This window comes from Microcebus murinus, chromosome 12 (genome assembly GCF_040939455.1).
Source record: "Microcebus murinus isolate Inina chromosome 12, M.murinus_Inina_mat1.0, whole genome shotgun sequence".
Classification (NCBI taxonomy): domain Eukaryota; kingdom Metazoa; phylum Chordata; class Mammalia; order Primates; family Cheirogaleidae; genus Microcebus; species Microcebus murinus.
In genome coordinates this window covers 42,880,039-42,904,977 of record NC_134115.1, presented here as the reverse complement: position 1 = coordinate 42,904,977, position 24,939 = coordinate 42,880,039, and the positions used below count along the sequence as shown (strand labels likewise).

The following is a 24,939-nucleotide window of genomic DNA, read 5'->3' as shown; positions in this document are numbered from 1 at the left end:
GGATGGGTGCGATGGCTCACACCTATAATCCTAGCATTCTGGGGGCCAAGGTGGGAGGATTGCTTGAGGTCAGGAGTTCAAGACCAGCCTGAGCAAGAATGAAACGCTGTCTCTAGCAAAAGTAGAAAAAATTAGCTGGGCGTGGTGGCATGCAACTGTAGTCCCAACTACTCGGGAGGCTGAGGTGGGAGGATCACTTGAGCCCAGGAGTTTGAGGCTGTAGTGAGCTATGATGATGCCACTGCCTTCTACCCAGGGTGATAGAGCAAGAATCTCTCCCCACCCAAAAAAAGAAAGAAATATGTATTCAAACCAAACGTATTTCTCTTTAAAAAGTGTTCATTATTTCTAGAAGGGAGGCTTGGCAAAGTGAAAATAATGTGGGCTTCGGAGTTGCAACTCTGGGCGTACTAATTCCTAGGTTATGTGTGACCTTAGGTAATCAAATACTTAACCTTTTAGATCCTCAATTATTCATGTCTAAAATGGTGATGCAAATACTTACTCTAAGAGGTTTACTGTGAGAATATTAGAGTTTTGCTATAGTGACTGGCATAAAATAGTTCCTCAATAAATATTAATTACCTTCTACTTTCTATATTAGAAAACTTGTCCATAAAAAGTACACACTGAAATAGGATCAATTTACCATTGTTCAGTATGGTGTACAGAATAAATTCAGATATAACATAAAGTAACATGAAAATAGTAATAATCTCATTAAGCATTCAATAAAAGCATATATTATATATCATTCAATAATATAACAGCATATATCATAAATAAGAAAAAGAGTTGCTAAGTTTAGTTAGACTCAGACATTTGGTAAACTAAAGTGATTATTCTATTTAAAAGGTTATTTACTTATATCATTAAATTATCACTGAATTGGTAATTCTTGCAATTTCCTAAGCCTCTTTGCATTTGTGTTATATCATTCCAAAATATTTGTATTAAAAATATTTACAAACCCTCAATAAATAAGTGTAACTTAGGTATCATAACAATAACTTTAAGAATTAATAGTGATGTGTAATATTAATATAAACATTTTTCTAGATCATAGAAGGTTAGTAAGAAAATCCACATACTGATATATATAGTAAAATTTCCTTCCCCCTACAAAAATAATTAAAGTCTTTCTCTGGAGAAATGTCTATACATCATTCTTAAGGAGATAAAGAAGCTGATAGAGCAACTGTCCTTGCCAACACAACACAGATCTCAAATATGCAGCAATTGGTCACTAAGGTGCTTAGAAGCAGTCTAGAGTTTCTCAGATCTCCATAGGATATGTCATTAAATCTTCTCCTCCTGCTGGGTCTGACTTCTGGGTAAAAAGCATATGGTATAAATATTACTATATTTGGTAGTGAATACTAATGATTGCTCAGGAGGTTCATCTTTCAGTTTCTATGGCCTTTAGCACCTAGTTGCTTATAAATGTGACATGCTTTGATTTGATTTAATAATCTTTTTGAATTTATAGTTAAGAATTTACTGTATAAAATATATCTGTAAAATCATACATATATAGAGAGAGAAACATACACATTTATTTTGGTGTTATCCCATTAACAGATTGTAAAATTAAGGCAAGAAGACCAATGCCTGTCCAGGCACATTTTACAAAGGTGCTTTTTTCTCTAAAATTAGTAAAATCTAAAAATAGATTCAATGCAAGCATACACACATACAAAGATATGTATATAGAAACACTGCTTCACTACTTTTCTATAGTGTGAGAATTGGAAGCTCAATGATATCACATAAACTAAAAAATTGTCTATTGATTTCTATATGAACAATATCCTAACCATTTTATGTAATGGCAGAAGAAAGTGTTTTGAAATGTGCAGAAATTATTCTATGATTTATATAAAAGCAATCAATAGCAATTTCTGTGTTACAATAAATTTGCAAGTTGAATTTCATACAGGTTACATTACACAGGGCATATTAAAAAGAATAATTCCAAAGAAAGAATTTAGAGAAATTTGGTTTAAGACATAATTTTACTCCACATGAAAAGCTTTCTAAAGTTTTACATACAGCTAATTATATTGGCTCAGTATTATAAGAAATAGTATTGTGTTATATGGTATGACAATAATAGTGCTATGTTACCTCAGATGGCATAAATCACTTGGCTAATTTGACTAATATATAAATAGTAATCTAAATATAGATTTTATTTACCAAGGCCAATAAAAAAATTCTCTCAGAAGTTGGGTATATTTGAAACAAATGTCACTGTAAAGATAAGACAAATACATACTGTTATTTCCTCCATAATACATACTGTTATTTTCTAATTTATCCCTAATGAAAAACTCTGTAATGAAAAATAATATAAAATATAAATTTTGTATCAAAACTCTTCATCAAAAACTACAGTTCACATTAGAAGTTAATATCACTGGGGAGTTAAATGATTAATACACAACAAATACATATTACACATATTCTTTTGTTCTTCACTTACCATGATGCGAACTGCAAGGATTTAACCTTTAAGGGTTAAAGAGTTTAATCAATGTCAATGTCTGATCTTCTGAAGGCGATAAAGAACAGTCTGTCTAGCGATACCCAACAGAACATCACTTTGTCAAGCCACAGCACCCAAAAGCTTGTCAAGTAAGTTACCAGAAACCTCTTTGTGGTTAGAACTCAGCTCCTTCCTGCTTGACCTATTATTTGATATTTGACCACTTGGTTGCAAGACACTTGCTCTTTCTAGCTGAAATGTCACTGGGGCATCTTGTCAGCTCCCCGACATCTCGGCCTGACATACAATTTTACTTTTGTGTGCTACAAGGCAGAAAATGCAGGGCAATGGCCTTGTTTTAAATTCTGTCAGCATCAAAGATGGGCGTCACTCTTGGGTCCTACCAACAACAAAAACAAAAAAAGGAGTCTATTTTGAAGGTCAAAACAGCCATTACCTTGAAGTTTTTCCGCTTATACTAAATATATTACCTGCTATACTGCTGTGGGAACTGTCCTTATAAAGTGCCTAAACACACCACAGAAATCCTCACAGCACAATTGCTCTACTTTCTTATCAAATGCAGACTTGGTAAAAGAATGAGTTTTCGATGCCTGCAGGGACCAGATTCAGCAGTTAACTTAACTTGTTCAAATGGGCAAGTGGTATCATGTAGCTTTACAAGGAGCAACCTGACCTTCTCACATTGACCAGGAGTGACATTATTGTGCAGGAGGAGAAGCAGTCACATCATTTCTGTTTTGCACAACCTGCTTAAAGTTTGCAACTAAATGCTTGTCTTCAGTTGAGCTGACAAGAGAGAAGAGGGGGCTCAGTGAACCATGGCAGGGCTGCCATGAAATGACAGGAATCATTGGCATACATTTCAAATAGCTCTCTCAATCCTATTAAAGTATTGCAGTCCTGCTTTAAAATAGACAAGTATGAAACAACTTTGATAGATAGAGACTAAAATGGCTTATTGATTTTTTTAAGTCCGAGGGAAATTACCCAAAATGTGTCATTCTTTAACATTTAAAAATATGTTACATAAAAATGAGCAACTGTGATAATAAATAACACTTAGAGAGAAAAAAGTTGGTTATTTCCTTATTCAAGGAGACAGAGCTACCCATGCACATTAAGATATCGCACAATTTTTAAAAGCTCACTGCTACTTGTGCTGGAACAAAATTCAAATGATAAGAAAATCCCCCTTCAAAACAATTTTAATTGTACTGTTAACTCTTCCTCCATTTTTTATTTCATAAAGTCATAATCCAATCTGAGTTGGTCTTTTGGCATTAGCAGAGATCATCACTGGAGAGGAGTGAGATGATGTCAGAGCATGGGGTGCTGTATTTACAAATGTCTCCTTTAAGAAAGTGTAAGTTGTATCAAGTTCAGCTTTCAATGGCAAAAAATCCCCAACACCAATTGTGTCAGCCTGAAGAGCAGCTCTTGAAGGAATGGAGAGATTTGAATGGTCTCGTGATCCTGTCTGTGACATAGAAAAGAAAAAAATAAATAAACATAGAGTTGAAAACTCTTAAACAGAGCCTAAAACCATAAACGGGAAGTAGACCAATAATAATTACTGTAATAGCAAATGGAATGGAAATTGCTATTTAAGTAATCTATATGATAATATATAAATATTAAATTATTTTCCAAGTGTGCCTCAATCTCTTATCTTCTCTGTCATAAACTTTTCAGGACAATAGGAGTTTGCCTAAACACCAGAATTTATATAAAATTTTGATGCAATAAAGTTATTATATCAAAGAGTCAATACAATCAAGCATTGTTACCTTGACTCCAATCAATTGGCAATTTACAGAAACCATACTAATAATGTTTATTTCATTATACTATGTAATATGTGCCATATAATATGGAAGATTTGACCTCTCAGAAAATAAACTATGGTTATTTATGTTTTTTTAATCTGTCAGCATGACTGACTTAATTGACAAAGCACAGAGAAAAATAAGCATATATCAGTGACCACTAGAAAATAGCATACTGAGATATAAAATTCTAGTGAGAAGAAATTTTTGCCTTTACTTTTAACAATAATGCCAACACTCAGTTTTGATAAAGACTGTTCTATTATAAGTATTTGGAAATCATGTACCAAATTAAGGGATTGAAAACAATTTCTCATATATTTTAAAAAATTGCTGGTATCCAGACACTCTTGGAAATTAAACCTAAGAAATGCCACAAATCAATGAAGTACTTGACAACAGAATTAACATTTTGATAAAGCTATACATTTAAACCTTAAGTAACACTGGTAACAAGTAGTTAATATTTAACATGAATGAAGTCTTTGCAGTAAAGCAGGTATTATTTTATGATATTTAAAGACAGTAGGAAATAGTACTAAAATAGTATAATAGTGATCAACTGTATGTCAGAATTTTCCAGATTCCCAGCAAATAAATGTGACAGAGATAAGTCTAGTCATAAGCATCTCTACTAAAAACCATATTCTACATTTGAGGATTTTTCTAAAAAAACTTTTCTAGTAGATCCTCTTATAATTATGACAACAATATAAAGTATAAGAGTCTGCTTTATGATGTCATGTCATACAAAATTGTTTCTGCATGTGAAAACAAGAGGGAAGCTACTGATTGCTTTAGGAATGTATTAGAAATTCAACTGTTGTATGCATTACCATTTTTGTGGATTTTTTTTTAAAACTACAACTGGAGAAAAATCGATGTCTGCATCTAACACCTAGTTCAGCAATTTTCTTTGATCTCTGTTCTTTTGATTTCTTGATACTCTACTGTAAGCCTATAGCTGACAGAAATCATCTCTTTTTATATCGGAAGTTAAAAAACACCTAAAGTGGCCACTTGAATAGCTCTATGAGGAGAGGGCTTAGCTTATTCCCATGAAAGGAAAAGAACTTCCAAAATTATGAATTGACCCTGATAAGTAGTACTGATGAGGTTTCACTTGCAGAACCTTAATACTGGGTCTGACCATGTCAGTTTGGAAGCCAAACAGAGGCATCTCATTACATCAGAAGCTGGAGGCGTAGACTTTTGCACTTTCACTACTACTACAATCACCTTTTCTGATTTTTTTTTCCAACTGTGTGTCTGAATTGGTAATGTCATTACCTGATTGATTTTGCTGCTGCAAACACTATAGTGTCATCTACTAACTTCTCATTCTGCCAGACCTGGGGGTGAGGGGAATGCTGGAAGAGCAGGAAATGGTGGGGTCTCATTTTCTTCTTAATAAAACTTAGTTATAGCTATAGTAGTCTTTATTATGACAAAAGAATATTGCCAGGCCAGACTTCAAATTTTTATTTTGATACATCTTTATACTTTACATTCTGGTCTAAGAAAACTATATATGAAAAGAGAGGAGGGTGCATAATCAGACCAAAGAATGTCAGGTATCCTCTGAGGGTATTTTCTTCTCGATGTTTTAGACTAGAGAAAGGTCACTGAGCCAAACTGACTGACCATTCCTGTTTGTCAATATTAGGGATATGCATAATGTATTCAAACCTATATACTGTACTTACAGATTCCCTTTTTGTTCTTGTGAGTTCATCAACCTAACATTACAAAGTTAGGAAGGCAGTCCTTTAGGGAGGGTCTCTACTAACTGCCCATTTTTCCTTAATGTCCCTTTGCAAGGATCTTGGAACCCTACAAAGGCCCTCCTTTTGCCTTTTCTCATCTTGTTAATGCCTATTTTTCACTATGTTGTCTGAAAGCACCCTTTTCTCTAATATTTAATATCCATTGAAAAATAACCTTGAAATGGGGTCTTGAGCATTTCTCTAATATTTCAAATCAGTCTTACTCTCTGTACACTATCTTCTGATCTTATGCCCTAAACATGGAAGATTACCTTAAAAAATTCAGTTGAGAGAGAGAGAGATTTCCTTAAAGACTTGTACCCCCAAAAGGTATACCCTCTGGCAAGTAAATAGACTTACTTCTGTGTAAAGGAAAACAAATGACTTCTTTTGCTACTGGGATCATTTGCTGTACTGCCAGAATATAATTTTTTCATGAAATGGGATAAAATCTGATTTTAAGTCACTTAATAGTTTAAAAGGAATCCAGCAAAAATTCTGATGAAATTTTGATTTGAGAATGTGATGTTAAGTAACAAGTAAATATATATGATTTTGCTTGTTACAAATAATATCCAGAAATATATCATGACACTTTTTTACTTTTTAAATAACACAGTGAATAAAAGACAGCTAAATAACTTTTTGTCAGAGATCATTAAAAGTTAATATTCACCAACTGATCTTATATTTTAAATCTGTAAAGTCCATGGTCATTTAAACTACTTTTTAAACTGCTGCAGTGTTCTTTCTGTCTCTTATGTAAATCTAAATTTAGGCAATTTTTCAAAAGGAAATTAGTTACCTGAAATAAAAGCTAGGTGTCATGTGAATCTTTATGGAGGCACTTTTATTTACTCAATAAGCTGTAAATGATTCTATTTAAACTGTTATAGTCCATCAGCTAAATACATATTCACAATACAAAATGTGTCTACTAAATTTCTGCATTTTAAAAATCTTATGAAATATAGTAATTGGATGTGTCCAATCGCCATTTTTCAAGGCTTTAATATCTTCATTTTCTAAGAATGTTTTCCAAACAAAAATAAACAAATAAAGCATTACTCTAATAACAAAATAATCATCCAATAAATTGCCTATATATCAAAGCCTTTTTGCCAACCGAGGCTTCTGAAACAATGACACTAAGCCATTTGTCTCCTGTGTAGCATTTATGATCAAGTTAAGTCTTCTAAAATTTAGTACTATAAAAAGTGAGGGAAAATGTGATTTAGGAAGCCTAGGTAGTATTGCCTGGAGATTATGCTAAGCACATAGTGTGGTGAAAAAAATACTAGACTAGAGATTAGCACACTATAGTTTCTTCTCCCAGTTCCATTACAATCTAACTAACTGGGTCATTGTGGGCAGGTGAATTAGTCCATCCAAGTCTCACCTCCCTTGCCTATAAAATGGCTGGAGCTCTGAAGTTCCACAGGTCCATCATAATTCCATGTGTAATAGCATATAATATTAACACCTAACTTTTGTGGGTTGCATTAACCCAGAAATCAGAATCTCTCAAATATAATACCTAAGATTTTGAGAAGATACAGATAGGTCATTCTTAAGGGGAAGGAATACATATTACACATGATTCAAAAATAAAGCAAACAGATTACAAGAGTAGCTACAGTTTAGATGATGTGGCTTCATTCAGTTAAATTCTATAATACACTTTTATTACTTCGATCTCCATGATGATGTTTTAAGCTCTGTAAATTACTGACTGGTTTTAAGTAGAGTGCACAGTTCTACAAAAACTGGTGAAGAAATCAAAGCACCACAAGAGGGCCTTACAATGATGCTCCCTGGCCATTTCTACTTTAGTTCCTAATGTGTTCTTACCATTAGAGTCTCAGTATTCAGTGTCACAAAGTTTTCTTCCTTCCAAATACTTCACCTTAGTTAACCAAATTCTACCTGTCCATTTTCCAATTCTGCCATGGTAGTATTGTAAGAGTTTATACAGACAATCAGAGTTGACAATAATCACATATATAATTCTTTCTTATAGAATATTCAATTATATATCTGATATTATATATACATACACACACATTCGCTTTATAAATATATACACATATATACTTGATATATGCATTTATATATATACACACACGTACGCATTCGCTATCATGCATTAAATATTTATTCATTGTATGGTAGTTAACAATTCTAACTTTTAGTTACCAATACCAAACCTGTAGGAATATTTCCCCTACAAGTCATTGAACCTTACTACAAACTAGTTTGACTTTTTAGCTCAGTGACATCAATGCACGGGGGAAATATGAGTTAATGGAGCAATGTAAAGTCTCTAGATAGGAAATATACTAAAAGTCCTGTGTATCTAAATATTAAGAAAGAAGGACAATCATAGAGGTAGAAACAAACTAGAAAAGAGAGGTAGAAGACATTAACAACAAACTTGATTCACATTACGATTTTGTCCTCAAGCACACATTTAGCATTTGTTCAGGAATTCTAGCTCTCAAGTCAATCTACCTCGTTCAAATTCAACCTCCATTAGTTGTTTGATGTGGAAGATTGATTGGATTAATGGTTTCGATTCTTCATGCTTCCCTATAACCATGCCCTTTTTGCCATGTGACTTTGCTGCACTTTGCAGCCTGGCTCACAAGTTCTTGGCTTCCCTGTCTGGCTTCTCTGTCTATCATTTCCTCACTTGTACTATGCAATCAAGGTACATGGAACTGTGAGTCCCTAAATATGATACTCCATAGTTTATACTGGCCTCCTGTATATCTACTTCTGCCCTTTGTTAGGTGGATTCTATGTGTTTCCAACTCGAGTCAAGATCTGCCTCAAACCTCTTCTCACCATTTCCCTACTACCTTTAAAACCACAACATCTCCTTATGATGATTCTTTTATAAGCATTTATTTTACTATTTTTATACTTATTGTATATCTTTATATTTTCCCTACAAAACTATGAGGATCCAGTGTGATGGAATCATGACTGTGTATTCCCACCACTTAGCAGAATATTTGGTGCTAAAGTAGATCCCTAAATGATGAATGCCTGGATGAACAAACACTCATAGTATTACTTCATGGTTTTGGTCTTATGTTGCTATTTGGTTATTTTACACATACACAGATTATGACCCAATTGGAAGGAGTACAGTTTAGTGGAAAGAATATGGGCTTTGAAGGTGGCAAGACCTTGGGTTCCAAACTTTATTCTGCCATTTATTAACTATGTGATCCTTGACAAGTTACTTAGCCAGTGTGAGCCTGTATCTCTGTAAAGTGGGAAGAGTAATCCCTCATAGAGTTGTTATAACAGCCATATAATACGTAGTGTATTTCCTATTAACTGAATTTAATTATTCATTAAATCAAATAATATACATAAATAGCATAGAATAGAATAGTTTCTCTTCTTCATTTCTCTTTCTACCCTTCTCAAGTGATAATAAAGTCCAAATTTATAATTACAGCTAACATCTATTGAGCATATACGTCATGTACTGTGCTAGGCTCAGCTTCATAGGTGATACAATTTGGATGTTTGTCCCCTCAAACCTCATGTTGAAATTTGATCCCAAATGTTGGAGGGGGGGCCTAATGGGAGGTGTCTGGGTCATGGGAGTGGATCTCTCACAAATGGCTTGGTGCTATCATGGCAATGAGTGAGCCCTTGCTCAATTAGTTCCCTGGCATCTACCTCTGCTTCCTCTCTCACCATGTGACCTCTGCACACGTCAACTCCCCTTCACCTTTCGCCACAAGTGCAAGCAGCCTATGGCCCTCACCAGATGCAGGTGCCCAACCTTGAGCTTTTCTAGACATCAGAACCATGAGCCAAATAAGCCACCTTTCTTTATAAATTATACAGCTTCAGATATTCCTTTATATAGTAATACAAATGGACTAAGATAGGAAATTGGTACAGAGGAGTCAGGTGTTGCTATGAAGATACCTGAGGATGTGTAAATGGTTTTGGAGTTGAGTAAAGGCAAATGTTGAAAGAGTTTGGAGGGCTCAGAGGAAGACAAAAAAATGAGGGAAAGTTTGGAACCCCTTAGAGACTGGTTAAGTGGTTGTGACACAAAATGCTGATAGAAATATGAACACTAAAGGCCATGCTGATGAGTTCTCAGATGGAAATGAGGAATTTATCAAGAACTGAAACAAAGATTACCCTTGTGACGCCTTAGCAAGGAAATTGGCTGCATTGTGTCTATACCTTAGGGTTTTGTAGAAAGCTGAACTTAAGAGTGAGGATGTAAGGTATCTGGTGGAAGAAATTTCTAAGCAGCAAAAGCATTTAAAAAAAGGAACAGCTGCTTTTCACAGCTTACAATCAGATACGGTAGAAAATGAATGACCTAAAGGTGGAACTTATAATTTAAAAGGAAGCAGAAAATTCCCTTGGGAATTTAGAAAATTTGTGGCAGAGAAGGAAAGAGAGCTTTTAGGGGCAAAGCCACAATAATGAACCTCTATTAAGGCAATGGCTCAGCTCTACAGACAGTCTCCACTGGGGCAATGCCTAGTGGAGCCATGGGAGCAGGGCAGCCACAGGAACCACAGAATTACAGAGCTGCCAGCAACGTGCCACCTCAACCTAGAAAAGACACAGGCATTCAATTCCAACCCATGAGACAGCTACATAGGCCGCACCCAGCAAAGTCATGGTGGCAGGGCTGCCTGAGACCTTGGGAGCCTACTCCTCATACCAGTGTGCCCAGGACTTGAGACATGGAGTCAACAGAGATTATTTTGTGGCTTTAAGATTTAATGTCTGCCCTGCTGGGTTTCAGACTGGCATGGGGTCTATCATCCTTTTCTTTTGGCCCATTTCTCCCTTTTGGAGTGGGAATGTTTACTCAATGCCTGAACAGCTATTGTATCTTCGAAGTAAATAACTTGTTTTTGATTTTACAGGCTTACAGCTATAAGAAACTTGCCTTGAGTCTCAGATGATACTTTGGACTTTTGAGTTCATGCTAGATCAAGTTAAGACTTTTGGGGACTATTGAGAAGGGATAATTGTATTTTATATGTGAGAAGAACATGATATTTGGGGACCAAGGGAAAAATGTCATAGTTTGGATATTTTTCTCTCTAAACCTCATGTTACAATTTGATCCTCAATGTTGAAGGATGGACCTAATGGGAGGGATTTGGGTCATGGGGGCAGATCCCTCATTAATGGCTTGGTGCCATCCTCCCATCCTTATGGTAATGAATGAATTCTTACTCTACTAGTTTTCATGAAAGATGGCTGGTAAAAAGAGCCTGGCACCACCACCCCCATCCACTTCCTCTCTCACCATGTGAGCTCTGCACAGACTGACTCCACCTCACCTTGATGCAGGTTCCCAATCTTGAACCGTTTCAGACATCAGAACTCTAAAACAAATAGACTTCTTTTCTTTATAAATTATCCAACTTTAGGTATTCCTTTATGGTAACACAACGGATTAAGAAAATAGGCATTGTCTGAATTCTCACAACAACTCCATGAAAAAGTAGTACTATCATCTTCAGTGTACAGTTGAAGAAACAAGGGATCAGAAGAGTGGAATACATTGCCCATGTTGCACAACTCAGTAGCTGTAGAAAGGGATGTGAGTCTTGATTCCTCTGATTCTCCTTCTCTTATGCTTGATCACTACCTTACCATAGCACCCAAAGACAACACAGCCTCAGGTTTATATTACATCTAAAGCCATTTCATACATAAAGTAAGGGTTTAACAGATCTCTGTGAAACTGGAAAATAAAAGTACATAGATTGTACTAAAGGCTAAAATAAATGTTTATATTTTTGATAGCTTAGCATATTTCATTATGGTCCAACATTTGAATACCTATGATACTGGAATAAATAAATAGATTTTATAGTATTCATACAAAATGAAAGTTGAAGCCCTTTCATCAATGGAGCTTACACGTTGTCAAATTCAAAAGTAAAATTCAGCACTGAAGTTTTAAATTATACCAGAACATTTAAACTTTAATTTTAAATTACTTTAAAGATGTCTTGTGCCTGACAAGATAACAATACCCATTTTCTTCTCTTAGATATTTAGATTTCCTGACATGGTTGATGCTGGAAGAAGAGTTGAAGAATTTTCCCATATGGCTTTTGTTTCTTTTCCTAGTTTCCTTCACACTCCTGTGGTACTAATCTCCTCCTGTCCTGCCAATCCTGACACACTTGGTAGTAGAGAGTGCCAGAAATGGCCAGAAAATGTAAAGGGGGTATTTTCTCCCGTATCTTAGAAATATATACTGCCAAACAACTCAGAGAGAATTTAAAATATAAATATGTTTATATACTCAAATACATAAAAATATACAAAAATTGAATAAAAAACTTAAGCATACTATATAGGAATATGTCACTGAAAAACTGAAATGAAAAAAACTGGTAAAAAATGTGTTCAACACATGTAAAAGCTATGAAAATAACTTTCTTAATTTACAAAAGTCCCATGCAAACCAATTAAAAGAAGAATGCAATTAGAAAATAGGGCAAGGGTAGTCTATTTATTAAGATTGAGTTCAGTTGTAACAGAAAACCCAAAATATCATCGACTTAAATAAGATAGAAGTTTATTTCTCTCTGATAGGGCTATATGAAGCTATCAAGAATTCAAGCTACTTCTATCTTGGGCTCCACGTCTCAGTATGTGGCTTTTACCTCATGGTCAAAAAAGGCTGCTCAAGTTCTAGCTATTATGTCTGCATTCTAGCCAGAAGATAGGAGGATGGAGCAAAGAAGGAGGCATTGCTTCCATTTAAAGAAACTTCTTAAGATTGAATATTTTCACTTATATCCCATTGGCTAGGACTTAAGTCATATATCTAATTTATCTTTGGGGGAGTCTAGGAAATGTATCTTTTCTTTACTTGAGCAGCTCCCAGATAATATCCAAAGGTTCTATTACTAAGGAAGAAAGTAAAAACAGTTACCAGGAAACCACTGCCAGCCTCTGCCTCAGGTACAAATTGGCTGTTTGGTTGGAGGAGGGAGGAATATAGTAACCAACAAACATGTGAAAAAGTGCTAAACTTCATTGATAATTAAAGAAATACAATGCAAAACATGCCAACAAAAGATTACTTTTTACCTATCACAAAGATAAACATTTATATGTCTAATGATATCCATTGTTGAGAAGAAGGAAACAGAAAACTCATGCCCTACAGCTAGGGATGTAAGCTGGTGCAACATTTCTGGAAAACAAAATTTTACATGTACCGACCCTTTGACCTAGCAATTCCACTGGTAGGCATTTCTTCTATGGCTACACTCACAAAAGTTCACCAAGATGAGAGTACTGACATGGTCACTGAAGCATTTTTAAATAGAAAAACATTTTTAAATGAAATGAAAGTGTCCATCAACAGAAGGCTAGTTAATTGAAGTATGACACAACCATATAATACAACTATTTAAAAAATGAGGTAAATATATAAATGCTGATATAGAAATAAGTCCAAGTGAAAAAAGAAAGTTCAAAACAGCATGTATATACATATATATATACTGTATATACAGACATATAAAGTAATATGTATATATGTAGTTGTATTTTTAAAATAAGCATAAGTACACATACATGCATACCTATCCCTATTTTATTTTCTTAAAAAGGAATCATGAAAAACTTAATTATCATTGAAAAAAGGGACTAAAATGGAGTATGGGTTAGGAAAAAGTTTTGAAAGTTTAAATTTTTCTTCTTATGATTTTTTAATCTTTAAAATTATTTGAATATAAGCAAAAGTTATGAACTGGCAGTTCATAAAAGTAAAAATACACCGGACTAACAAATAAATGGGCAAAATGGTAACCCCCACTAGTAATCAAAAATGGAAAATAAAATGAGACATTTATTGCCAATGAAAATTATATTTTAATAATTATGATACTAAACGTTAGTGAAAACATTGTGAACCAAGGCATTCATGAATTGCTAGTAACTGTATGAATTGATAGAACCATCTGGACTATAACTGGGCAACTGTCTTAAGTGGTTAATGCCATTTTATCCAATCCATTTATGATTAGGTTCCCTATATTAATAATAATAGACAAAAGTTGGAAATAATCTCATATTCAACCACTGGAAATATGGTTAAGAAAGCTATAGCCACTTGGTGGAATATTATGTAGCTATAAAATTTATGGTTATAAACTTTTGCATAATATGGACAAATGCTTAGGCCTAACCAAAGGTCAGCAAACATTTTCTGTAAAGGGCCAGATAATAAATATTTTATGCTTTGCAGGCTATGTGTCCTCTGTTATAACCACGAAACCAGGTATCCTCAAACTACGGCCCGCGGGCCACATGCGGCTGCCAAGGACATTTATCCTGCTCACCGGGTATTTTTGCCACCGCTGTCTGTCCTGCTTAGTAGCCGACTCATCCGGGTCCACAGTGCGCATGTGTGGAATGTGTGCCACACTCTCCAACGGCCCTCCAACGGCCTGAGGGACAGTGAACTGGCTCCCTGTTTAAAAAGTTTGAGGACCTTTGCTAAACTCTGTTGTTGCAGTCATAGACAATATGTACATGGCTCTGTTCCAATATAATTTTATTTATGGATACTGAAATTTGAGTATCATTTCATTTTTATGTGTCATGAAATATTCTTCTTTTTCTTTTTTCCCCAAACATTTAAATTGTAAAAACCATTCTTACCTCACAAGCCATATACAAACAGGTAGCAGGTAGATTTGGCCCATACTTTGTCAACCCTTGGGCTAGACTATATAAGGGAAAAAGCAGTACCAGAATTACATGTGGTACTGGTTCTGTGGTATTGAAATTGATGGGATATTTTTTTCTCTATTCTTAGGGTTAGGGCTTATATTTTCCAAATTATCTACAAAAAGCATACTTTATTTTTATAACTAATGTAACTATAACCATTTATTAAAAACTGAAACTATACATGTATTTTATATCTAATGAAATATATATATAAATATATATGTATATATTTTAGTATAGTTATGACTCTGAAATGTGTGGTGAAAAAGGAAATTGTAATTGGTTAGTTAAAAGTCTCAGAGGGTAGGTCTTTAACCAAATGTTTTACAAGTTTTGAAAAGATTTTGAGCAGAGAATATTCTTATTTTCAATTATCTAACTCTTATTCACAATCTGACATTGAATACACACATACACAAATAATTATACTGAGTAACTTGTTCCTCTGCTCTACATAAATACAACTCCTTATGCAGAGTGGCTACTTACAACTTATGTGTCTTCATTTTACTCCAAATACCACTTCCAGCTGCTAAATTATGACTTCTGTGGTCAAAATGTACACATGTCACACTCTCTCTGGGAACTATTAGGCAAACGTTTTCTGACCACTATTTCATTACTGAAGAATTTCCTCTTAAAGTTATAAACTTTTTAAATTCAATGTCAAAAATTTAGTAATAATCTGGAAACTATAAACTTAGACCTTTCAGCAGCATGTTTTTCAATGAGTAGAATTACCAAGCATGCACTTGGGTAAAGAGGAATAGGGGGAGGGAAGAATCATTTAGAATTTAAAGTTGTTTGAAAGAGATGACTTTCTTAAACCTTCCTAATCATGTAAGTATCTGTCAATCACACATCTCAACAAAATAAGCAATAAATTCACATTTTACAATTTCATACCCCTCCCTTCTGCTGCTGTTTTATGGGCCATGTTTCCCTCATTATTCCATTATATTACTCCTAAAATCCCTAGCAATTCTTCATGGGATGCTGCAAACAATCTGTTTCCCTGCTAACCATCCATTGTATAATCTCAACATTCCCCAGGGCTGCGGACACTTTGACTAGCAACCTGGCTGGGCTTTTCTGGAGGGACTGGCTATCTTCATTTAAAAGAATTTTGCCCTTCTATTTCTCAGTGAGAGAGGGCCACTGCATATGTAAGACAAATCATGTGATCCTGGGGTCATATCTGCGGAATGCCTTCAAATCACAAGCAGCACTGGGGCATAAGTTCCAAAACAAATCACTTAGCTGGCAATGACACTTCCTTTACATAAGAGTCGGAAATGTTATTTCTGATAGAACCAGGCCATTTCCAGCAGTCTCAACCCAAACCCATCTGTAGGAATAACATCCTATAACTGTGAGAATAATGTAGCAAACACAAAATTCCAAAATAATATACCTCTGAGTCATATTTCAGGAATCTACTCCCTACCTTATCAATCCTATGAGATAGATTTTTCCTCATGCTTACATAATACACAAAGTGTATCTAAATCCACATCTACTCTGAGTATCCTACATTACCCCTATTCATTAATTCTTTCTATAAATAACTATCAAGTACCCACAGTGTACCAAATACTGTTCTGGGTACTGCAATACAGCAGTGAATTAAACACATAAAAATTCCCTACTTCAGGATCAGTTAGTAGTCCTTAATGTGCATCAAGGCCAGTTCTCCTCCAATTATAATTTGCTGAAATACCATGTGACCTTACAACTGCTGTTTTCATAGTATAAGCTTTGATGCACAATGGCACTCTGTAAGCTTCCCGCCTTCATTGTTCCGTGGATACAGACAATGGCTCAGTAATGAGTCACATGCCCCTGGTTCTTCTCTAACCTGCTCACACAAGACTTCAAACAACCCTGTAAAGTCCCCATCCAGAGTTGCTGGGTGTCTGTAATCCCTCCATCAGGTCACGCCGCCAATGCATTAGAGGGCTCACCAGACCGCATGGATGATGTCTCTACGCAGATTTGGCTATGTGCCCATCCTTTCCTCTCTGTCATCTGAAAACTGTGGCACCCTAACTCTGCGTTGCAGTGTCTGTCACAAAACATTTCTTTCAGCTTCTACCTTTTTCTACAAGTCCAGGTGCCAGTTCCTAGTCCCGTGTGGAGGAAAGCAGTCTCTCTACTTCCCATCTCCTCCTCTGGGTACCTGTCCGCAAAACCTCCACTAGTCCTTCTTTACCAATCACCAGAGGCCCCATTCAAATTAAGTCTCTAAAAGCCTGCACACCAATTTGTCAAAAAGGCCTAGACATTTTTTTGAAATGTCGTTTGGGCTCAGGGTAGGGTGTGTCCTAGAAAATGATTTTGACATAGACTTCAAAGTTTTTTACTAAGATTTTTCCTCAGTTTTTAAGTGTCTATTCACTTTCTCTAGCTTAAATTCACTTTTAATTTTTGTAAACATATAACCCCTTCAGATTGCTATTTCCTATCTCATCTCTTCTTTATTATATACTTGCTTTTTATTTGAGAATATTAAAATTTGTTATTGAAGATAAGAAAAAAATAGGATAGATGAAACTCATAAGAAGTACTAAGCACAGATAATGAATCAGCAAGTAGTTGTGAGAGATAGGCAGAATCCATATGTTAAAAATGATAGTAAGTGACCAGGCACAGTGGCTCACGCCTGTAATCCAAACACTTCAAGAGGCCAAGGTGGGAGGATAACTTGAGATCAGGAGTTTGGTCCTTCCCTCTGCTGGCTCTCTACCATATCTCTTCTTGCTTTTTGCTATGTGTTTAATTCATTCAATAAACCATGTGATTTGAGTATCTTGATTTGGTCTGTGACCCCTTTTGTGATGACCTCTGGGATAGTTTGCCTGGTAGTGTACTCAAAAGCTACCATTGCATTAAGGTATAATAATTTCCCATAAAAAATCTTTGCTCTCCAGTGCAAATCAAAATACTGATCCTGAAGCATTCCCTGCTTTCTCCTATCTCCATCCTCTTTGACATGCTGCTTTCTATTTAGGAGGAGGATCCTTCATCAGGTGAACTCCTACTATTTATCAAGACTTATCTCAAGTATCACCTTTCGGCCAAACTTTCCCTGCTGTCCATACCTCACATTTGGGTTAGATGCCCCTCTTCTGTGTTATCATAATACCCATGCACACTTTTGTAACAGCAGTATCACAGTCTTCTGTTTGCTTAGACCTGTGCTGTCAATATGGTGGCCACACATAGCTATTTAACTTTAAATTGATTAAAATTTAATTCAATATAAACTTAAATTAGAAATTAAAGTTCAGTTCTTCAGTTATGCTAGCCACATTCCAAGTGCTCAACAGCCACATTTCCATCATCACAGTAAGTTCTAATGGACAGTGCTGGCTTAGATTGTTCATTCGTTGAAGGCACAGGCTATTTTGTTTATTTCTGCATTATCAGTGGCCTGCATAACAACAGGTATATGCCTGCCTATTGTTAAACGAATGGATGAATGAATGAATGGACTTCTTCTAATCCACATTCTAAAGAAAGTGAACAGGCCGGGCGCGGTGGCTCACGCCTGTAATCCTAGCTCTCTGGGAGGCCAAGGCAGGCGGATTGCTCGAGGTCAGGAGTTCGAAACCAGCCTGAGCAAGAGCTAGACCCCGTCTCTACTATAAATAGAAAGAAACTAATTGGCCAACTAATATATATAGAAAAATATTAGCCGGGCATGGTGGCACATGCCTGTAGTCCCAGCTACTTGGGAGGCTGAGGCAGCAGGATTGCTTGAGCCCAGGAGTTTGAGGTTGCTGTGAGCTAGGCTGACGCCACGGCACTCACTCTAGCCTAGGCAACAAAGCGAGACTCTGTCTCAAAAAAAAAAAAAAAGAAAAAAAGAAAGTGAACAAACAGGGCATCCCTTAATATTAAACTCTTCTCTTTCTGAAAATATTTTTATTTTACAGACTTAATTTCATTTTCTTTAATTCCAATTTTCTTCATTTCTTCTTAGTGCTTAAAGTTTCTGGTGGCTATCATTATTGATTTTTATCTTAGGCCACTCAGAAAAAGAAAGAAAGAAGCTTGCAACAAAAGACAAGAGGCAAGTTATCTTAGAAGGGTCCATTCTCAAGATGTGCAGGCGGGAATCCTAGCTCCCTAAAGCTAGATTTCCTATGTGAGAAACAAATGTGTTGCTTATTCAACAGCCTTAATTATCAATTTTCATATTCTCTCGAGGAAAAGATTCTATTATAAGCTAATTTTGGAGGCAATCTAATTGTTTGATGTAAACCTTCAAAGTTTCCTTTGAGTTGAATGCCTATCTGCTTGGGCAGAAAAGGGGAAAGGAGGGCATTTACATTCACTTTGCTAAACATTAGCATCTTTTGTTCAATCATTTGAATGCAGGACAGTTAGAGGGAAACAGCTTAGAGAACAAGGGTTGACACATACAGTGTAAAATCTTTTAAGGTGCTTGGATTCAATGAGGGAGAAAGTGAGACGGAACCATATTTCAGCTTCCTAACTGTGTTCCAGTCTGCGGGAACTTTGTGACAGGTCTCTGTCTCTCAGCTACACTTGACTGGCTTTTGCCGACATTCAGCTGTCAGACAGCAACCCTTTACCAGGCCCCTACCATGCTCCACAGCTTCACCCAATTAACTCGCTTTCACTTGACACGGCAGCAAAAAGCTTCATAATAGGTGGTCAAGGTACATGGTGTCTGCCTGCCCTCGAACTGCTCACACACAGCAAGATGTTTAACTACTTTTCTTCTTGCCTGTATGCTCAGAACTAGCTTGATACAATTTAGTCATTCCATACATTGAATTGGACAGGAATCTAGGAGATATTACAGTGATACATTAAGCTGCTTAAAAACAGACCTCTAGATGACTAAAAGTCAAATTTCAAGTCAGTTCTTTAGGCCCTACTGAGAGAAATTTGATTTTTAGATTACCAAAATTTAATATTGACTAATATTTTATAGTTAGTTTTTCCACATTATTAATAAAAGTATTGTACAAAGATTACTCAGCATTTAGAAAGAGCATTTGAAAAGTGAGGTCAGAAAAGTGTAAGCACAATTTGAAAGCATGGAATTCAGCCTTTGCTCATAAAAATGTACTTTTTGACAAACTCAACAATAATATTTTTGTAAATTTTTGTCACATTACTTAGCCTTTCAGAGGAAAAATACACTTAACTTGAATATATGTTTGGCTAAGAAATAAAATTTTTTAAACTTATTTTGAAAAATGATCTGAGTAATTTGTACATTTTCTCTCACCTCCCAATATGTTCAGACCTAAGCATGTAATCAGTTTTCATTTACTTGCATTCTGAAAATTTGAGAATATGAAAAAAAATCAATGTTACATAAAGAAAAATAAAAGTAATATAAATTTTTCTGCCTTCGGAAACTGACATTTGTAGAGCTATGTGATGAAGAGGCTACAAAAAAAGTTTGTTTAAGATAATGTTCTTCATTATACATATCCAAATGCAGATCCTTATAGTGATTATTAAGACACAGTTATGATTTCAATTCCAAGTAGCTTATCAATAATTACAGCTGAAAATCGAATTACAGGATGGGGAATTCTAGCCTTCACATCCATGAACTAATCTCAGCAGAGACTTACCACTATTTCAAATCAGGCAAAGCAGGATTTGACCATAGCTTGCCATTCTATGAATCTGAGAAGATGCTCTAAAATTCTAGGGTCAGGTCTTCAAAGCAGCAGTGCTTTTGTGACCTGCCTTCAAGTTGAAGAATATCTTTCTCTACATAAAATGCAAATTTGTCGTATTAAACACAGGTCACTTTTTACCACAAGCTCAAGGCAGGGAGAGATCTTAAGTGAATTACTAGGCAATCAGAAAACTACTCTGCATCTATTTTATTTGTTAAGTGCAGCCAAATTTTCCAGTGAAATCTATACAGAATCTAATTCTTCTCTGTCTCCACTGTTAACTATCCTCATACAGATAATTCTTACTTCTCACTTGTACTTCAATATTGCTTATCATAATTTGTTATAAGTATTCATATATATGTCTGTCTCTTCACAAAAGCTCTATCAGATCCCTGAGAGAAAGCACCTTGTCTCATCTTATTAAGGATGCAATATAATATAGTGCTGACAAGTAAGCATTTGAGAGGATTCTGGAAAGATGGTAGAGCAGTAAGCACCAGGAACCACTTAAATAACAATTGCACTGGCAGAATATGTCCGATATAACTATTTCAGAACTCTTGAGTTTAATGAAGGCTTGCACCTTCCAGGGGAAGGATTGGACTGTAAATTGTGGTTAATTTTGGTCAATTTCAACTCTAAGCACAGTAGCAACTACCCATCTACCACTCATAGCCCCATGACAGACACCTGGGCACATGTTCCTGGAGCAACATGCACATAGCTTGCAAGAGCCAGAGTGGGCAAAATGAACCCTGTTCTCCCAGTATCAGGATCTGTGCTCTGATTGTTGCTTCTGGTCACGGAGGTATAGACAAGAGGGAGGTGACTATTATTGTTGCACCTCTCCCCTACTGTTACAAGTCTCTCCCCTTCAGCTGAAGAGAAGGGGGATTTAATGGGGCTTTCTTTCCCCCACTTCATCTTCCTTTTTTTCACCTTGGGAGCTAGACATTAAAGATGAGGTCATTCAAAACCAACTATATATATAAGGAAAATTAGAAAGTGACCATGCAACTCTCAGGAAAAGTACAGATCCAGAAAAGACATGCATAGACCATAAGTTTATATCTCAGGCTGATCCTTCACAAAGAGATCGCTACAATAATAAAACAAAAACAAAAACCAGCAAACCCCCAAGAAAGAGGGAAAATCTGTTTTCCAAGGTTAACACATTATTAGATCAAATGCCCAGTTTTCAACAAAAAAATTACAAGGCATACCAAGAAACAGGAATTATGCCCATTGAAAGAAAAAAAAATAAGGCAACAGAAACTATCCCTATAAAAGGTTTGATGGCAGGTCTCCAAGACAAAGGCTTTAAAACAACTGTCTTAAAGATGCTAAGAGAACTAAAGGAAGACGTGGAGAAAGTGGAGAAAATGATGTCTGAACAAAATGAAAATATCAATAAAGAAATAGCAAAACTAGAAAAAAACCAAAAAAATTCTGGAGATGAAAAGCAAAATAACTGAAGTAAAAAAATTCACTATAGAGACAAATTTGAGCACTCAGAAGAAAGAATTAGCAAATATTTAGATAGGACAATGGAAATTATTGAGTCTAAGGAACAGAAAGAGAAAAGATTAAAGAAAGGTGAACAGAGCCTAAGTGACATGGTCAACATCAAGAAGAGCAATATATGCGTTGTGGGAGTTCCAGAAGAATAAAAGAGAAAAAATGGGCAAACAGAATATTTGAAGAAATAATAGCTGAAAACATGCCAAATTTGATGAAATATGTGAATATACAAGAGACTCACTTTAGGTCCAAAGACACAATAGACTGAAAGTGAAAAGGGCAGAAAAAGATATTCCATGCAAATAGTGACCAAGAAATGAGAAGTGGCTATGCTAATTAGACAACAGACTTGAAATCAGAAAAGGTTACAAGAGTCAATGTACATTATATATTAATAGAAAGTTAAACACAGCAAGAAAATATAACAATTATAAACATTTATTTATGCACCTAATGATAGACCATCAAAATACATGAAGCAAAAACCTACAGAACTGAAGGGAAAAATAGACAGTTTTACAATAATAGTTATAGACTTCAATATGCCACTTCTCAATAGTGGATAGAACAAGAAGACAGAAGATAAGTAAGAAAATGAAGGACTAAATACAATAGGCCAATAGATCTGCCAGACATATACAGAACACTCTAGGCAGCAACAACATATTCTTGTCAAGTACACATGGGACGTTTCCCAAGATAGAAAATATGTTAGGCCACAAGTTAAGTTTTAATGAATTTTAAAAGATTGATATTATATAAAATATCTGCTCCAACCACAACAGAATGTAGTTAGATGTAAATAACAGAAAATTGGAAAATTCACAAAATTGTGGAAATTGAACAACACACTCTTAACCAATGTTCCAAAGAAGAAATCACAAGGAAAAGTAGAAAATACTTAGAGAGTATTTATTGCTAAGAATACTTAGAAAGAAGTAGTGCTAAGAGGAAATTCTATAGCTATAAATGCTTACATTAAAAACAAGATTTCAGATCAGCAACCTAACTTTACAACTTAAAGAACTAGGAAAAAAACCAACAGACTAAATCCAAAGGTAGCAGAAAGAAACAAATATTAATAATAAAGATCAGAGCAGAGATAAATAAAATAGAGATGAGAAAAAGAAGAGATAAAATCAATGAAACCAAAGTTTAGTTCTTTGAAAAGATCAATAAAACTGACAAACGTTCAGCTAGAAGGACTAAGAAAAAGAATAGAGAATATTCAAATTACTAATGTGAAAAATAAAGCGGGGGCATCACTACTGACTCTAAAGAAATAAAAAGAATTACAAGAGAGTACTATGAACAACTGTATGCCAACAAATTAGATAATCTCGATGAAATGGATAAATTCCTAGAAAAAAAATCTATCAATACTAAATTATGAATTAATCAAAAATCTGAACAGACCTATAACTAGTAAGGAGATTGATTCAATAATCAAAAACCTCCCCCAAAAAGAAAAGCCTAGGACAAGATGGCTGTACTGGGGAATTCTACTAAACATTTAAAGAAATATTAACATTAATCCTTCTTAAACTCTTCCACAGAACTGAAGAGGAGGAAATACTTCCAAATGTTTCCTCCTTTGGGAACTTCGAAATGTATTTTATGAGGCCACCATTACCCTGCTACCAAGCCAGACAAAGACACCACAAGAAAATAAAACTACAGGCCAATATCCCTGATGAAGGTAGAACCAAAAATTCTCAACAAAATATAAGCAACTAAATTTAACAGCACAACAAAATGATCAGACACCATGACCAAGCAGATTTACCAGGGATGGTAACCAGGGTTGAACCAGGGATGGTTCAACATACAAAAACCAATTCATGTAAAACACTACATTAACAGAATGAAGGGGAAAAAAAATCACATGATCATCTCAATAGATGCATAAAAAGCACTGGACAAAATTCAATACCCTTTCATGAGAAAAACTCTTGACAAACTAGGAATAGAAGGAAAGTACCCTAACACAATAAAGGCTATATATGGAAAGCCCAGAGCAAACATCATATTCAATGGTGAAAGACTAAAAGCTTTCTCTCTAAGATAAGGAACAAGGCAAAGACTCATGCTTTCACCACTTGCATTCAACATACTACTGGAAGTCCTACAAGAGTAATTAGGTAAGAAAAATAAATAAAAGGCAACCAAATTGGAAAGAAAGAACTAAATTTCTGCTTATAAATGATATTATCTTATGTGTAGAAAACCCTAAAGATTCCACAAAAAACTATTACAACTAATAAATGAAGTAAGCAAAGTAGCAAGCTACAAAGTCAACACACAAAAACCAGTTACATTTCTACATACTAACAATGAACAATCTGAAAAGAAAATTACAAAAATTATTTCATTTACAAAAGCATCAGGAAGAATAAAATACTTAGATGCTAACTTTACCAAGGAGGTAAAAAGATTTGTACAATGGAAACTACAAAACATTGCTAAAATTAATTAAAGACAGGAATAAATGGAAACACATCCCATGTTCATGGATTAGAAAATTTAATACTCTTAAGATGTCAATATTACTCAAGTCAATCTACAGAGTCAATGCAATTCCTATTAAAATCCAATAAGGCTCTTTGCAGAAATAGAAAAATCCATCCTAAAATTCATATGCAATCTCAAAGGATCTCAAATACCTAAAACAATCTTGAAAAAGAAGAACAAAGGTAGAGGACTAACACTTTCTCATTTCAAAACTTATTATAAAGTTACAACACACAAAACACTGTGGTACTAGCATAAAGACTGATACAGAGACCAATGAAATAGAATAGAGAGCTCAGAAATAGACCCTTACATAATGGTCAAATGAGTTTTGACAAGGGTGTCAAGACCATTCAATT

The 24,939-nt window shown here is 35.1% G+C and overlaps 1 protein-coding gene across 4 annotated transcripts in view; it reads right to left on the bottom strand.

Annotated features, from left to right (window-relative positions):
• Window positions 1–3,733: 3,733 nt before the first annotated feature.
• CCDC171 (coiled-coil domain containing 171) overlaps window positions 3,734–24,939 on the bottom strand; it is a 319,711-nt gene continuing 298,505 nt past the window's right edge. For all 4 annotated transcript variants that reach the window (XM_076008755.1, XM_076008757.1, XM_020289349.2 and 1 more), the window contains one exon: window positions 3,734–3,989. In XM_076008755.1, the coding sequence (XP_075864870.1) occupies window positions 3,762–3,989 (228 nt within the window). In that variant the 3' untranslated portion in view covers window positions 3,734–3,761. The remainder of the gene's footprint in view (window positions 3,990–24,939) is intronic.